General features: G+C 34.7%; 1 protein-coding gene across 4 annotated transcripts in view; it reads right to left on the minus strand.

Moving 5' to 3' along the window:
* Positions 1-4967: 4967 nt before the first annotated feature.
* The window catches only part of LOC149564957 (general transcription and DNA repair factor IIH subunit TFB1-3-like), a 275928-nt gene continuing 263344 nt past the window's right edge, over positions 4968-17551 (minus strand). For all 4 annotated transcript variants that reach the window (XM_089818484.1, XM_089818486.1, XM_089818483.1 and 1 more), the window contains exons 22-23: positions 5615-5683; positions 4968-5505 (exon numbers count right to left, since the gene is read on the minus strand). In XM_089818484.1, the coding sequence (XP_089674610.1) occupies positions 5419-5505; positions 5615-5683 (156 nt within the window). In that variant the 3' untranslated portion in view covers positions 4968-5418. The remainder of the gene's footprint in view (positions 5506-5614; positions 5684-17551) is intronic.

Genomic DNA, 17551 nt, shown 5'->3' on the forward strand with positions numbered 1-17551 from the left:
ATAACTTGGGAAATCCTCATCGAGGGAAAAAAATCTACCCTCCAAAAACATCCATTACCATGTATTATTAAGCAAAAATATCATTGCAACACAATCATGGAAGCCTTCAAAGTCATAGCCACAACCAAGCAATCTCTATGAACAAGCATGAATCCACACATCCCTTGCCATGTTTCCAACCTTCACAAATACTATCCCTTGGCTAATTCATATATCCTTGTCTTTCTCTATATTGCTTGTCTTACCTAAACAACTACCGTTGTGGTTGCTTTTATAGTAGCAAGCTCCCACAAAACCACCAAGTTGTATTAAATATTTGCACATTTAATATTTTTCCCATTATTAAATAATTACATCAAATATTATTACAATGTTGCAATACAATCATTAAGGATATTCCATGTGAATCTCTACATGTTGCACGCCCATCTAGGCGCTCTTAGGTGCAACATAATAAAATAAAATAATACAATATAAACAATCTTATGCAATGTGTGCAACACACATAATCTCAATGCTCACACCTCTAGAGACTATGAGATCATCTCATTTCTTCTATTCTTCTCTTATTTTGCTCTTCTCCCCCTTTGACAAGAATGTCAAAGACACCATAATGCTCAAGATTATAATTCTCTAAATGCTCCCCCAAATGAGTATTCCCCTTTACATCAATCCATGGAGAGATAAGACATTAATATTCACTAGAATAATGAAAAATGTGCATCTTAGTTCTTAAGTAGGGGCATGACCCCCAACTTACTTATAAGGTACTAAAAAGTATTCTTACGAAGTGGTTTCGTAAAGATCTTCCCAATTTTCTAATTAGTTGGAACGTACTCCAGCCTCACCACCTTCTCCTTCACCTATTCTCTCAATAATGGTACTTAATAGCAATGTTATTTCTCTTTGAGTACAAAACAATGAAATTATTAATAGATGGAGTCAAAGATCATCTACAACCTATTATCACAAAGTTAGACTCTTTATATGATATGTTCAAACTCAAAGCCCTAAAAAACATTTTTGAGATCAACAACACTAGCATGATTCTCACACTTAAAAATCAACTCTCTAATATTAAAATGAATAAAGGAGAGACTGTAACCCATACTTTATGAGGATAATAGAATTAAGAAACCAACTCTCTAATAGTTGGTCACATTTATGATAGTAAAGAGTTAAACCATGATGACTTCAAATGGGCTCCCTATCTCATGAGAAAACTTTAGACAAGGAATAAGTGCTTGTTCCAAACTCCCCAAATTTGATTGAGTAAAAGATGGCTATATTCAAGAAGATTGGAAACCAATATCTAGAGGAATCGGTGAGGAATCCACAAATGAAGACATCCAAATTCTCGCCACTATTTTGAAAAGGAAAAAGGGCAAGAACTCAAATAGTAAATAACCATTCAAGAAATAGAGAGACTACTATAAAATACAATGTTATAGATGCAACAACCATGGTCACACTGCAACAAAATGTCTCGATAGACTCAAACATCAAGCTTCCTTTGCTAAAGTTAAACTTGGACTCAGAGAAACTTGTATTCTAAAGAACTTCAAAATATCTCAAAATTTGTGAAATACTAGACTAAGAGGGAGTTCATTGTTCTTTACCATCCTCACCAAACCTTTTGCGAAATAAAAGTGGAACACATCAAAGGTAAACTTGGTATGTTGTATTTATTGAGAAAAGTCTTAGGATATTTTATTATTGTACTAATTAATTACTTTATTAATGAGCACTATTTCATGACTATTTGGGTTTATCTACATCAAGAGGAAGTGAGGATTTCCAAATGATTATCACTTGTATTTGCAAAAGTTATTAAAAGGTGATGAGCTTACAACAACTTATTTTCCTATTATAATGGACATTATATGATGATTAAGCAGTGCATGATAGAGTATATCTTGTGAATTAGTCAACTAAGAGATAGATATCACCACATAAATATCTGAGTTGTATTGTATAGATATATCATGGTGGATTAACATCCTTAAACAAACCAAGTATATAATGTTGCTATAGTGACTATAACTAAGAATACGTGCACATACCTTATGGACATTTTGAGTATTTGGTGGACATCATGTGACTTGATATTCTAAGGTCAAATTACTCAAAGTACTTGGTGAACTTGATATTTTGAGGTCATTACTCCTAATATAATGAGATGATATCTACATACCTTATGAACACTTTTAGTACTTGGTTAATATCCTACAACTTGATATTGTGAGGCCATTACTCTTGATATCATGAGATGATATCTAAATGGTGGATATCTTCTGATCAAAGACACCCTTAAAACTCGTTATCCCTAACATTACATTGAGGTAATATCTAGTCATGTATTTATCCTCCCTAACTAAGAGGGAGTGTTAATGTTAGTGTAGTTTCACTAACTGCTTCATCCATATTAATGGATATATTAGTGTCATGGAAGTCGAGCATGATGGTTCATGACTCCACAATAGAGACTTCTCGTTGTGGTTGACTCCAAACCCACATATTTATGTGGCTTTTGAAGACATACATTGAAATAGTCTTCAAAGGCACATGCTCTGCTTCAAAATTTAATATATTATTTAGTCTATCACAATGCACATCATTAGTGTGAAATATCTTTATCAATTACTACATTTTGAATTCAAACTTAAAAATATATTGTTATGATACTTTGCAATCAATTTTATAATTAAAAGCATTATATTTAAGATTGACAAAAACACATCAACCTTATACAGAAAATAATATATATCAAATATGATCATTGAATTTCAACAAATTTAAAAACCTTTTTGCAATATCATAAAAAAATGTCATATTACCTCCTAAATCACTCAATTATGTTGTTTGAACTCTAAATGAATCAAATCCAACATGGATTCTCTAACCCTAGTTGACTAACGTTTATTAGAAAGAAAACATTGCCTATTCTCAACCAATGCCAAACAATGTTGAAAAAACTCAATGAAATAAAAGATTATAATGACATCCACAAGACAACCATCTAAGGGGCCAAAAAATTGTAATACTAAATCATTTTCAATGTTACTTTCAAAAAGCATCAATATTTATTATTTTTTTAAATGAACAATATCTTTTCAAATAAAATCAGTCTCAACTATATATAAACAATTTTGATTTTACACATCAATTTTTTTAATAAACACAAGTGTTCACATATCAAAATATAATTTTATAAAAACAATAGAACTAATCATTTTGAAATAAAAGATAATAGATAACTACTAGTCTATCAAATAAAAGACATGTATTGTGAAAATCGATGCAGACAACTAGTAATCAGTTTATATTCAGCTCAAGAATAGAAATTGACAAAGATGTCGAAACACAGAAGCTAATATCTTTTATACTCCAAAAGATAGATCCGATGAAAGGCGTGCTCAAAATGGACAAATATTTTCTCTTCATAATCAACTAAACTATTGTAGATGCCATGAAAATCCTTGCAGGAAATTGTTCCACGATTTCATCCAGACGATTTTACGATATCTCACTTCCTCCTTACGCAGGGTTCCAACTGACAGTATCGCGGCACCTTCTTTTTATCATTGTTTTCATATTACGAGGGTACTTTCACGGGTTATTAAAAGGGTTTCCCCATATTTTTTAGCGATTTCTAGGCGCGGTTTTCTCTGGATGTTAACAGATTTTTAAACAAGTTTAGTCGCGATTAAGTAGCGACCCCAATTCGCGATGCTACAGGGAAGAAGTCGCTGAGTTTGACGATTTGCCATTAATTGCGCAGATATTGCTTATTACCCACGAAAATCTAATGAAAAACTCAGATTTCTTTCTGAATGTAGCGAAGGATTGGACCGAACTCATAAAACCAACATCAATGATATGATATGATATGATATGATAGATTTTAATGACGTCCACGAGACTAAAGTAGTCTATGGGACCCATGCAATCACCCTCCCAAGTCAGGAGCGGAACTAGTCAGTTGTAAAATTTCGGTTAACTTGTCTCTCCTTCTCTGAAGTTTGGTAATCCAATCCGCTGCTCTCTTCACTTGATCTTCTTCAATGTGATTACTAGTATGTTATTTCTAACAACCAGACATAGCCAAAATAAACAAAAGAATGTCTATGATAACGTACCTTAATTAAGAACTTGAAAATGTAATATGTGCTACCATGAAGATCTAATTCTGAAAGTCGCGATACGTAATGAACTTAATAAATTTGATCGAACGCCCTTCAACAGTTCTTTACGAATTTGTGTATCTGAGAGAACCACTCCCACATATTGATTATGCAACCGCTGTTAAAATTACCGACAATCGTCGATACAGTATGTTATCTACAATGCCAGATGATGTATCAAAAAACTGAAGAATGTCCATAATGACATATATAAAGACGTGAGAATGTACTGGATGCTCTCTCGGATGTCTAATTGCGATAGTCAACAAACGCACTGACATTAAAGTTGACTGAATGTCATTTGAGAATTTTCAATAAAATTCACATGCTCATGTCTGCAAGGAACACTCGAAAATTTTAATTAGGCAAATGCTGTTCAAATTACAACTTTGATCCAATATATTATCTACGACTCGAGCCTTGGCACAAATTGGTGATCAAAATAAGCTCTTCAATGAAAATGGTACTAATGCCAGACACGTGCGATAACGATGCTCTCAATATTGTCTTTATTTCCCAAAAAAAAAGTGTCATATAAACTTAATTTTTGAATATAGCATTTTTATGATATGTATCAGAGGATTATTTCTTTCAACCAGTCGTTAATCCCATACAAAGATTACTATTGTTTTATATGATCCATAACTGGGATCTAGACAACAATGCTTAAATTGTGTTCTCATTTACATAATGAGCTTATTTTGCCCGGTTTTTTTAATGAAACTAGGCAAAAATATATATTGAGAACCCTAGAAAATTAAATGACAAAATGACAATTGGAAATAAATAAGAATAACACTGAATAATTTATATCCCGCAAAATCGCAATGGCATTAATTTCCCCACTGCATTTGGTATTTAATCACCAAAGAGAAATTTTTCCCCACTACAATAGTTTGGAGGCAGGCAACGAAAGGATTGATCTCTACAATTATAAAGGCATCACAATATGGACAGCCCAAAATTTTAGCGACAAGCTGCAGGAGTTCCTTCTGAGAAGTTCATCTTTCTACAAGAATGACCATTTTAAATATCATTCCAATATAACAAGTACAGATGTCAACCAGAAGAAAAGCTAATGGTTGCGAAAGAAATGAATCAACATTAGAGAACAAGCGGGTGTGGGGCTAGGTAGAGAGAAAGAGAGAAGTGGGGTGGGGGTGATTGAATGTTAATAAATAAAATCACAACAAATGTGAGAGGACAAATTTCTCTGATCCAGAGCAGTATAATACTAAATTACTCCATTGACCTTTGGGGCACTTTTGGCTGATTTCCTTTGTATTTCTGCGTCATGGTGTGCCAAAGCTGCATCTATTGCCTGCAATTAATGATAATGACTATAAATACACCTAAAATAAGAATTTATGTCAACAAACAATCCAAAAACGTTGGTATAGAAGTCAGTGTTCAGATGGACTTGAACATACCTGAAGCATTGGTTGGATAAGCAATGAAACTTGATGACGAAATTCTGATTCTACCGATTCCTTGGTTGACTGCATTAGAGATATTATTTAGTATTATAGAAAAAATAATGTACTATGTTCATCAAAGAACAGAATATGTGACTTCTAAAAGCTAGTAGATGATACAGGTTGCACATAATATATTCACATTTGCATATAACATGTTTGTTTACAAAATATTCACGCTATACTTGGATGCTTGCAGTTATGCAGCCTGAATCTGAATAAGAAAAGATGTACCCAGGCCGTATCTTTGTATATTCATGTATTGACATCAATGCAAAAATATGAACTCCTTCTTTCCTTTGACATCAATGACAACAATATTTGCAAAAAGAAATAATCTGGGGCAAAGTAACAAGGACCCAGCCCAAATTCAGCAAGGGTAACTCGACTTGTGACCCAGCTAGAACTCACCTGTGACTCGGTACAGTGACAAATCCCTTGAAATTTAAAGATTTTTTAGGAGTTAAAGAAATTCCATGCACCCATTATTGAATAAAGCTTAAAGACACAATAACATCATGAAATAGAAGGTAATTTGATCATATACATCACATACATTGAATACATAAGTACAAAGGTAAATTTTAGATGTATTAAGAAAATTTGGAAAACAAAAATTAAAAATCAGCCAAGTCAGCTAGGTGAGTCACCGAATCAGCCCAATTGATCCGCCAATCAGGGTCACGGGTTACACTGAGTCTCATTACTCTAATCTGGGGAAACCCTTAAACAGGAAAATATCTATTCAACAATAAAAACATTACAATACAATGAGCCTCCAAGAGCAATTCTGAAAAATCAAGCTTCTTCAATAAATCTTCCATGTATCAAAAAAAATGACCACGCATCTCATACCATGCTTCACATATACACATTGTAGGAAGTTAAAAACAAATACAACCAACTGAACTTAGCCAAACCAACTAATGGTTGTGTTTTCTTTTATAAATTCAAATTCACACAAATACAACCAAATGGTGAGGTAAACCATGTACCTCTAATCAAGAACGCACAAAACCATTGACCCAATTTCTTTTTCCTTTTTAGGTTTTCCCAATATTAAACATTTTTCCAGTGAGAAACCCTCATATAAAATATCTAACCAATGTCACATGCAGCTTTAGAAGTGGACGAAAATAAATATTTAATGTAGCAAGACGTGTGCAAACATGCACCACAAATAAATATTCATTTTACACTCTTGAAAAAAGTTATTCTTTTTGTGCAACGTGCACACTGCCCTTTCCTTAGTATTCTCCCACTTATTGTATATATTTCATAGGGGTCAATCACTGAAATACATCATCATATCTGCCCATTAAACTGTAGTTTGCAGAATCGAACTTAGAGAGTACTCAGCATAAAAATGACTAAAGGTTTGCAACTGAGTACTGAAAATTGAAATTTCTTAAAGAAACAATTTTTTTGGCAAAATTCAATTACAAAATGTATTAAATTAAAGAGTGATACCTCATAAGAGAAAATGCATGGTTTTATAGCTCAAAAAAGATGTCAAAAATGCACTTTCACCAGCCTTTTACCTGTGTTCGCATTCTCATCCATGTTTTCCTTGTAAAAACTTGTGGAAGAAAAAAATGAGTACTTAGGAACTCGTAAATACAGGGGAAAACTCTTATTCTACTATAACTTGCCTATAAGGGAAAAAAAAAATTAATTGGTCATTTCACTGCACATATTGAGTGTTATCGTCTCTGAGATATATGCTTCACAAAAATTTAGGGAGAATCCTTAATTCTATAATAACTCACTCAATTCTGCTCCAATTTCTCAAAAAGCTTGGAATAAAGATGCTTCAATATGTTCTTCAAAAATCCTTCCAAAATCAAAAAAACAAGAAGTTTCTGAGACCTGGACATTTCCGGGACATGATGCCTCCAAAATATTTCTCCACCACACATCCACCTCTGCCACATTTCTCAACTGACCCAGAGATGTTTTCCACACTGGAAGTGATGTTTCTTTCATGGCAGATGTTGGGGGGGGGGGGGAAGGCTTGGATGTCATAGAGACTTTTGAATGTCCCTTGACAGGGGACAAAAGTGTAACCCAGACTTCTATAAAATGTCATGTTTTAAAAAACAAAAAATGGAAGAATAAAAGTGTAACCCTAAGTCTCCTAAAAGGCTGCCTGAAGCAGGAAAAGCCTTTCTGATATAGTTGTGTGTAGCTACAGCCCACGACTGGATTATTGCAGTGAATAAGTGGTGGGCAGTGGAGTATATTATTGCCACAAAGTAAGTTTATTGAATGGAGTTTAGAGTTATCATTGCAGAGTATTCGACCGTATCTGGCCTAAGGCTTCAAACAGGGATTGAATATATATGAATTAATCTAAATAATATTCCAAAGTAGTATTGAGCTTTGTATAGTAGTTTAGTTCTTCCAAAATTACAGATGTGCCCAATATTTCTGAAGATAGTTGTTCTTAAGGTAAGCACTTACATATATTTAAAAAGTATTTGCAGCTATGAGAAAATAGTTAGAAACTAAAACCTAAAAACTTGCTGCTTTCTTAAATAATCATCATCCTTGCGACTATTAGACTATTAGATACTAAGAAACTTTGAGAAAATAATTGCTTGATTAAAAAATTCCAAAGTTTTTTTTTTCAAGATTGTTTGTTGCAGCATCATTATCACTGTCACGACTCACAATAAGCTCTAACAGCACGAGCAAGGATAAAGAGGTTGAATTTCATAGTGAAAATGAGTCATCTGATGAACATAACACAGAACGAGTGGGGGGTGAGGCAAATCAAACTGAAACAAGTTCTATTGGGAGTGGAAATTTCAGCTGCTCTTCTGAAATTCTCAAAAAATAAAGGCTGAGGGCCCATTCGATCCAAATTCTTACAACAATTTGCATCTAAGATACTAGCAAGGTGTAAGAGCTGGGGATACTAGAAAGTGGAAGTGCCACATGCATAATCTTGAATGGTTTGAGAGTAGTACCAGAACCAATGTTCACTTCCTTCCTCATTTGAGGAACGGGTGGAGTAGTGTGCAAAAAGGTATACAAAACTTTTAAGTACAAAGCTGATATATTAAAATTACAAGGTTGCAACAAAGACAAAGAACCTATATCATGTACTTTACCACAAAGGAATAGGGTTGATCAGATTTCTCCAATTGCTTTTCCTTGGCAAACTCAGAGGCCACCAAATCCATCCAGATCAGGGAAAAATGTAATAAGGCTCCTCCTTCACAACCATTTGCAGAATTATTTAATGTGCAACCAAAGGATGACACAGATGATGCCAATGGCAAATTCTTCTTTGCCAATGGCACTCCATTCCATGTGTCCTGCTCTCCTCATTATAAGGAAATTGTGGAAAAGAAAGGGAGGGACCATCATATGTGCCCTCTAGTGAGACTAAATTGAGGACAACAATCTTCAATCGAACTATCTCAGGATTAATATTTTGACAAAGAAGATGAAGAAAACCTGGGTCACTAGTGTTTGCAGCATAGTCATGGAAGGGTAGACAGATAGTAGGCATCATCCCCTCATCAATATTATGTTTACATCAGGCCTTTACTTCATTAGGGTTATTGATTGTTCAGAGCATAGCAATGATGCTCATTTTCAGTTTCAGATCCTAAAGTATACAATAAAGGTAGTTGGGCCACAAAATGCAGTACATGTAGTACTAGATGTGGCCAATGTGTGTCGAGCAACAAGGAAGATGATTGAGGTAGCCTATAGTGGTGGCCATTCAAGGACATGGGAAAAATGAGCTGGATCAAAACAGTTGTTAGTGATGCTAATGATGTGCAGATGTCTATTTACAGCCATCAAACTTCACATACACACTATAGAGCATTCTCTGGAAAGGAATTTGTGAAACCTGTAGAGACTCAATGTGCATCACATTATTCTCTTGGAGAAGATGCTTAAGAAGCAAAAGGAATCACAACAAATGGTTATGACAGTGACATGGAACAGGTGACCTAAGTCATCGACAGAACAAGTGCTGAGGGTGGAGGTGGTGGAGAATGAACTCTTTAAGGCTTATGTCAAATATATTGTCTCCATCATCACTCCAATATTCGCAGTTATTAGATTTGGGGATTTCAATGCACCTTCCCTTGGAGAGTTGTATGAGTGCATTGATTGTATGTTTTGTCAAATGAAGGTTGTTCAAGAGGACCCTACATTGCAATTCTACGACAAGCATATTTAGCCAATCATTCATTGTAGATGGGATAAGCTTCACAATCCCTTACATATGGTTGCTTAGGAAGATGCCGCAATTCAAAGTGTGGGGAGAGATAGTACTAGAGTAGGGATCATTGATTGTGATTGTGGGTGTAATATCCCACTGGATATTTTCCCCATTTTTTCTCACAATAATTTTCAGAATTCAAACAGAGAATTTATGCAATAAAATCCTAACAAATATACCAAAAAATGCTCATATGAAATACTCAAAATGTTATTGCATCATAATAATCAGCAAGACAATAATAATCCAATCGTAAAAACAGTGATGACAGTCAGATTGGGTAACTAGAAAATGAAACTAAAAATGTCACTATGAACTCCACCATGCATTCCCCTCCAATGTTGAACCGGGTTTGCATATGATTGGCCAAGCAGAGCTTGAAGGTTTCCATCCTCAAGTTCTGAATATTAAGTTGAACACTACAGAGATTTCTCCACGAGAAACTCAATTCAAAAATCAATATCCAAGCATGATTGAAATGAATGATCATTTTTTAATGCCCAAGCAGCGCCACTTCAGCTTCCCTTTCATGTCTCCTTGTTTGCTTGTCAATTTGACTCTTATTGACCCTATTAAATAATATTAAATTGATTTTAATAATTTTGCGTTAAGTCCATAAGTCAATTTTAATATATATTTGGGTAGCCTACTAATTCCCTAATGTCCCAGAAAAGGGCGCATAACAGTACTTCCTCAAGATTTCTTGCCCTCAAGCAATCAAATACCAGGATCCCATGTTAAGTTTTATGGATCTCTGATAGATAAAACAATTACCATAATATGAGAACAATAGATACTCTTACTTGTATTGTAGTAGTGCTGAGTATTCCTTCAATTAATGGTGATTTGTATATTGCTTGAGAGCAGTATTCTTTTCTTGCAGATTGCTGAAGATATGAATTCTATGCCAGATGTTCTGATGCTCCTGCAGGTTAGACTCTATGAAATATATCCTAAACAATTATTGATAAAACTGTACTTGCAGATCGCTGGGTCTGAGATGCCGTAGATAGATGTCTTACCCCAGCGATCTGCTCTCCCTTGAGTATATTGGGGAGGGTCATGACTCCCGTAGAGCCAAAGGCCACGTAGAGTCATGCCTCTACGGTGGCATGACTCAACAATTGTTTAGTTAAGATAACCATAACACAAGCAATGCCGATTCCAAGGCAGTAAGAACATGCCGATACCAATGCAGTAATAACATGCTGATTACAATAAGGACTGCCAATAGTCATGAAGTCTCCGATAATTCCATGTGACTATGTTAATTCAAACAAACACACACACACACACACACACACACACACATGTATATGTGATAAACATTAACAACAATTTATCTGAGAGATCAAAATCACAGATTTATATATGAATCAGATGAGCATCATTACTTCTACTGATGCTATACATTAACACTCCCTCTTAGCAAGGTAGAAGTAATACACAAATGAAAAATCTGATCACATTTTTCTGACCTTAACACTCAAAAACAGTGACTAGTCAGATAAAGATTTTCAAGTTATAAATACTATCATAAAGTATGTAATGATCTCTAATTGTTGGAAACAATATCTAGAGTAATAATAAAAATGTTATCTATGATCTCTAATTACTCGAAGCAATGTCTAGAGATGTCCATAGTAATAACATGAAAGTTTGTTACTTGTGATCTCTAATTGCTTGAAGCAATGTCTAGAGATGCCCATGACAATAACATGGGTTCGTTATCTATGATCTCTAATTGCTCAAGGAAATGTCTATAGATGTCCATGATAACAGGCCTATCATTTACAAGATCGTCACCTTGTAAATAATTACCTTCTGAATACATATGTCCATGAAACATATCGGATGCGACTAAACAGCAATAGAAGCATAAACACACATGAATTTATTTAATTCAGTATTTAATATTCCAAATCAATCATACCAAGTTTTTCTCTACAGTATTTCAACTTCACTTTAGCAAAAGGTTTGGTAAAGATATTAGTTGTTTGCTCATTAGTACAGATGTACTCCAGTTGAATGATTCCTCAATTCACCATATCTCGAATGTAGTGGTAAGGAATTTCAATATGTTTGTAGAAATTGTGGAAAACTAGATTTGTTGAAAGCTTGATGCAACTTTGATTGTCACAATGAATCACAGTGGGCTTCAAAGGTCTCTTGAACAAATCTGCTAACAACTTCCATAGCCATACCGCCTGTCTAGCACCCAAGGAAGATGCAATGTATTCTGCTTCAATGGAACTTAATGCAACTGAAGTTTTTTTTCTGCTGGACTAGGAAACCATGTCTGAACCTAGAGTGAAGCAATATCCAAAAGTACTCTTACATTCAATAGGACTGCCTGCCTAATCGAAATCTGAATATCCATGAAGTTTAATGTTGACTTTATCATATTTGATTCCCATTCCAATAGTACCCTTTAAATATCTCAAAATGCATTTAGCTGCATTTAAATGTATCTTCTTTGGTGCACACATAAACTGACTCAAAGTGTGAGTATCATAGCGTATGTCAGGACGAGTACTAACCAAATACATTAAAGATCCAATAATTTGCCTGTAGTAAGTAGAATCTGTAGGTTCTGATTTGATCATGTCATCTTTCAACTTGTGCAGATTTACTTCCATAGGAGTAGCCACAGGTTTACATTCCATCATTCCAAATTTTGTTAAGATGTCAACTGTATATTTTCCTTGATTTAGAATAATGCAATTATCCTATTGCCAGACTTCAAATCCAAGAAAGTAGTGAAGTAGACCTAAGTCTTTCATTTCAAACTCTGCTGCGAATTCTTGTTTGCATTTCTTTATGAGATGTTCATCAACTGTTATCAACAAATCATCAACATATAACACAAGAATAATCATATCATCACCATCTATTTTGAAGTATAAGTTGGGACTGCTATTCTCTCTCTGCTTTCTTCAGTTATTGTGACCAGCGGTGTCTAGCGCTCTATCTTCAGGAGGCCACTCTACTTCATGATAGCACTCCGCAATCACTACTTCCTCACTGGCATAGTTCCAATCAGCCTATCACCGCCTTTTTTGCACCCTTATCTCCTTTGCGGGGTGTGAAAAGGTTGGCTTGTTCTACTAGTTCAGTCGGTCATTCCAGATCTGTGAGACTTCACAGGGGTTTTCTGCGCCAACGATGCTCCTCCACGAGTTCTTAGAGACAGTTCAGAGTTCCTATTCACTCACAACCTTATCCTTTTGTGACTAATTTCATTTGCCAAGGAAGGACTCTTAGTCTTTTTCTTGTCCTTTCTCTTCTTGTTTCTTGTGTTTTTTGTTGTTTCGCTCTTCCCGTTCACTGTTTGGTGATCTTGCTGCTGTCAGTTGTCTGTTTGTAAACTCTCAGTCCCATAGACCTCTTTTGGTCTTTTGTTGGACATTAATAATTTTATCTTATCTTATCTTCACCAATAGTGTTGATTCCTTCAACAAGTTGTATGATCTCCTTGGCTTTTGGAACATAATCATCGCCTTTGTGAGTGGATGTCATAGAGATCAGATTATCAGTCTACTGTAATGAATAGTGTCATACTTAATTGAAGGCAAAGCTCATCTACCTTCTCTTTATCTTCCACATGTTTGATGAACATATCTCTATCTTTGAGTAACTTCAAGAAATCTGATTTCATTCTTTCCAATGTCCTTTTTAGAGTGTGTAGGTGTGCACTATTAATTCTATTCATCATCCCCTTTTTCCTTTCCTCATTTTGCATCTCCCACAATGGTTTTTCAAGGGTTTTATGGGTATAATCAAAATGTGCTAGGGCTGCAACAATCCTCTCATTCGAGAGCTTTAGATTGTCCTCCAAACTACATACTCCAAATTTCGCATCTAGGCATAATTCCATATTGATCTTTCAAATCAGCCCCTATAGTGTCATCGTCATGGTTTTGCCCATGTGTACAAGCTTGAACAGTTCCTTCACTGCAAGTAATTTCATCATTTGCCGCACTATTTTCAGATTTATTAAAATATTCTGCTCCACCTCAAAACACAAAACCTCATCTTCTATTGTGTCATTATTCTTAAATGGTTCATAATGATAGAGAGATTCATTTTCTTCATTAGGAACATCGAAATGCTTCTTTGTAACAACTTCCAAGTCACCAACTAAGAGGCTAGAGTATTCCTTACCATTATGCATAGCCGATTCCAACTCTTAGGAAGTTTGGATATCCTTATGCTAGAGCCACCTTGTTGGCTTTTTATCTTGTTCAATGTTGATCTGAACCTTTTGGGCTCACTCTTCTTCCTAGGTGTCTCCACATGTGTGATTAAGTGACCAAGTGTGTTGGCATGTGAAACATAGCTGCTCTTTTCTCATTTGTTTTTTCCTCATTTTTTGAGATCCTACATAAGCCTATTGATATTAGCTCAATTTCAGTCATATATTCCTTGAACCTGTCAAGCTTATGTTCAATCAATTCCCACACAAGCTTGTAAGCCATCAAGCTTATGTTCAATCAATTCCTACAAAATCTTGTAAGCCATGGGTGAGACTCTATTCTACCTTCTCCATATAGCCCACAAGTCTTATTGTAATTGCATACTATAATGTCCCCAATTTAGCAAGGCCTAGGAGCATGGGTGTGTCAATTCATCTGTGCAACCCTCATGAGCTAACACTTGGATTTGAGGGTGTATGTTTGTGTGACTATATTTATAGCAAGGAGAGTTGGTTACTATTTATAGTAGTGCACAATGGTGATACCTTGGATCAGGATATCTCAGTTTGTTCATAGAGCTTTGACAATAAGAGCATAATGGAGTTTATTGATTAGGTTTGGCATTACTAAATAACTTAATAAGTTGTATGTTCTAATTGAATGGTGTGACCAAGAAGCCTCTTTAATGATAAGTGTGCACAAGAAGACTCTTTGCCATTGAGTTGCAAAGAAGTTATTATATTTAAAAGTTGAATATGCTTCCAAATGCAAATCGTAATTTAAGTGAAACTGTGAGCATGAAACCTTTTAAGTGTGAGCATTAAGCCTTTTTAAGTGAATGGTATTAAGGAGAAGATTTTTGGATTGAAATGTTATTAAAGTAAGGCTCTTGAGATGAATTCATTCATTCTATTACCTCTATGCATTTGTTATTTTGATGAAGTTTTTGTCGAGGGCTTGAAGCTGTAAGAGAATTGAGAATTCTCCTCACTATTTTCTGCACTTTGAATTGGAATTCAATGTCAATGAATTGTGCAAGCTACTGTTGTAATTTGAGTTTCAAATTCTGAATTAGTCCGTGCTTGAAAGGTGTTGTGTCTGCTGAGAAGAGGAATAAGTGGAATTTTTGAGACACAAGGGTGAATGTACATGGATATTGGTTACAAGCTTACACACAGGCATCATAAAAATGGCTGCAGTTATCTACAGTGGAGCAGTGTCTGAGAATTCAAGGTTTTGCAGTATTTACTAGAGGCAGCATGGGTACAAACAAAGGCCGGCATTTCATTTCCAGCCTTCCATTTTTTGCTACTGAGGGGTTCATAACACTATTGGGACCAATAAATGCTCATCATCTTGCATCATTGGAATTCCGCGTGGTTAATCTGCAATACCAGGTTTGTGAATTAAATAAAATTATTGCATGTTTGTATGTGAATTTGTGAGCACTAGTATTTTGGTCAATAGAAAATAAAGTTGCTTTCAAAAGTAAGTTATTTCTTGCATTCTAGTTTGCCAATTCAATATTTGAAAATCCATAAAAAGCATATACTCTCAAATGCCAATTTTTTTTAATAAAACTTCAAAACAAAAAAGAGACTTCTTCAGCATAGATTCAGAGTAATTCAGCATGGCTCATTACATTTGTATACATTGTCACGCTCATCTATGATCATGACATGATAGTTTCTATGCAAGCTCTCCCATTTTCAGAATATTGTTTCCAAAATTCCCTTAGGAAACATTGTAACAACTCAGGGATCATTTTCTCACAACCAAGATCCTATATGAGAATAAAAATCCTGGCTTCTGCCATGAGTTCCATGGTCTTAGCCTGCTTACTAAAGGTAGGGCTTGTGACATCATGAAATCCACATAAGCTGTCCACAATTAGTTGCAGACACTTCTCAAGATGCTATCATCATAGGGTGCAACAGGAGTTCTTATTCTTGATGATTTCACCAAGACAAGAAGCAACTGAGTTCTTATTCTTGATGATTTCACTGAGACAAAAAGCAACAGTTGGTCGCACATCTTCACATGGATGCTCCATTAACCTAAACTAAAGCAACCATTGAGAATTGTAAAGGCCAATTCAACAACCTCAAATCAGACTAGTATATTTTTGTTAAACATGTATCCAATTCCTCCAGTATAGTAAGAAGACCATCCCTAACATTTATAGATTCCAATTGCAAACCAATGATGTACATCCATTTCCTATCACTTTCTCTTTCTGCAAATCTCTGAGTTGTTTCCCATTTAATGTGTTATTAAACTTTTTTGAGAACACTTTGTTCTTCAGATTTTCCATTGTCCTGATTTCGACCCAAATCTAATGCACAGTTCACTGTGAATGCTACCCTTCTTTAAAACCCAATTAAGAATTGTTAATCCCCCTTTAGCTTGTTGATGATATATCTTTGTAATTAATGGAAATCTTTGTTTCCCTGTTCTGAATTGGTTTTCCTTTTACGTAGCCAGCATTTTATGCAACTCACTATCTTGATTCCCTTTGGGTTTTGTGCTTTGAAAATATAATTTTCTTACTGTAGTTTCCTTTCTGGTTATCACCCTTCCAATTTTTCCTAACTCATTGAAATGCCTCAGCGATGTTTGAGGCATAAATTGCTTGAATCGCCGGTTTAGGCGATTTAAATCGCCAAACTATGTGCTTCATGACTTGGTAAAAATAAATAAATAAATATGTCAAAAAAAATTTGTCAGTTTCTTTTATTTGATTGCATCTCAATAATGAGTTATGAGTATAAAAAAAATTTATTGTTCGATCAGCAGATATTGGTGTTTTGGAAACACATCAGATATACAGTTACAAATAACTTTGAGAATACCTTCCTTAATTGAACATACCATGAACTCCAACATCCTTAGAAGATTAATTAGATCCTCCTTAACCTCTTTCAATCATATGCAACACTTACAAACTTTCATTAGATCAAATATATGATATATCGTATTGTCAATTTCTATTTACTTAAGCTACAATTTACATTTTACGCATGTGATGGATTTATCATTAATGTTTCTTGCTTTTGTATGTTAACTTCTATTTTATGATGTTATAGTGTGTTTAAGTTATATTCAATAAAGGGTGCATGAAATAAGTTTTAAATCGTTAAAATCTTTGAATTTCAAGGGTTTTTTCACTTTGCCAATTTGTAGCTGATTCATAGGCGATTCACAATTCAAGTAGGCCTTGCCAATTCAGATCCGACTCCGAGTTTTGGTTCTTTGGGACTCTAGTACAGTAGTGATTTACAATAATGATTCAATATTCTCCTTGTTATATAGAAATTTCTTAGCCCACATTGTTCTTGGAAAGTTTGGAACACAAGTTTTAATTTTGCCACTAACTAATTACAAAAGGAATAGAACAAAGAGTTTCTTGCCTTGCTAATGCAGATGGAGAGAATTTTCATCATATATAGA

The sequence above is a fragment of the Cupressus sempervirens genome, chromosome 3 (genome assembly GCF_028749045.1).
Source record: "Cupressus sempervirens isolate cs-2001-9-10 chromosome 3, ASM2874904v1, whole genome shotgun sequence".
NCBI lineage: Eukaryota > Viridiplantae > Streptophyta > Pinopsida > Cupressales > Cupressaceae > Cupressus > Cupressus sempervirens.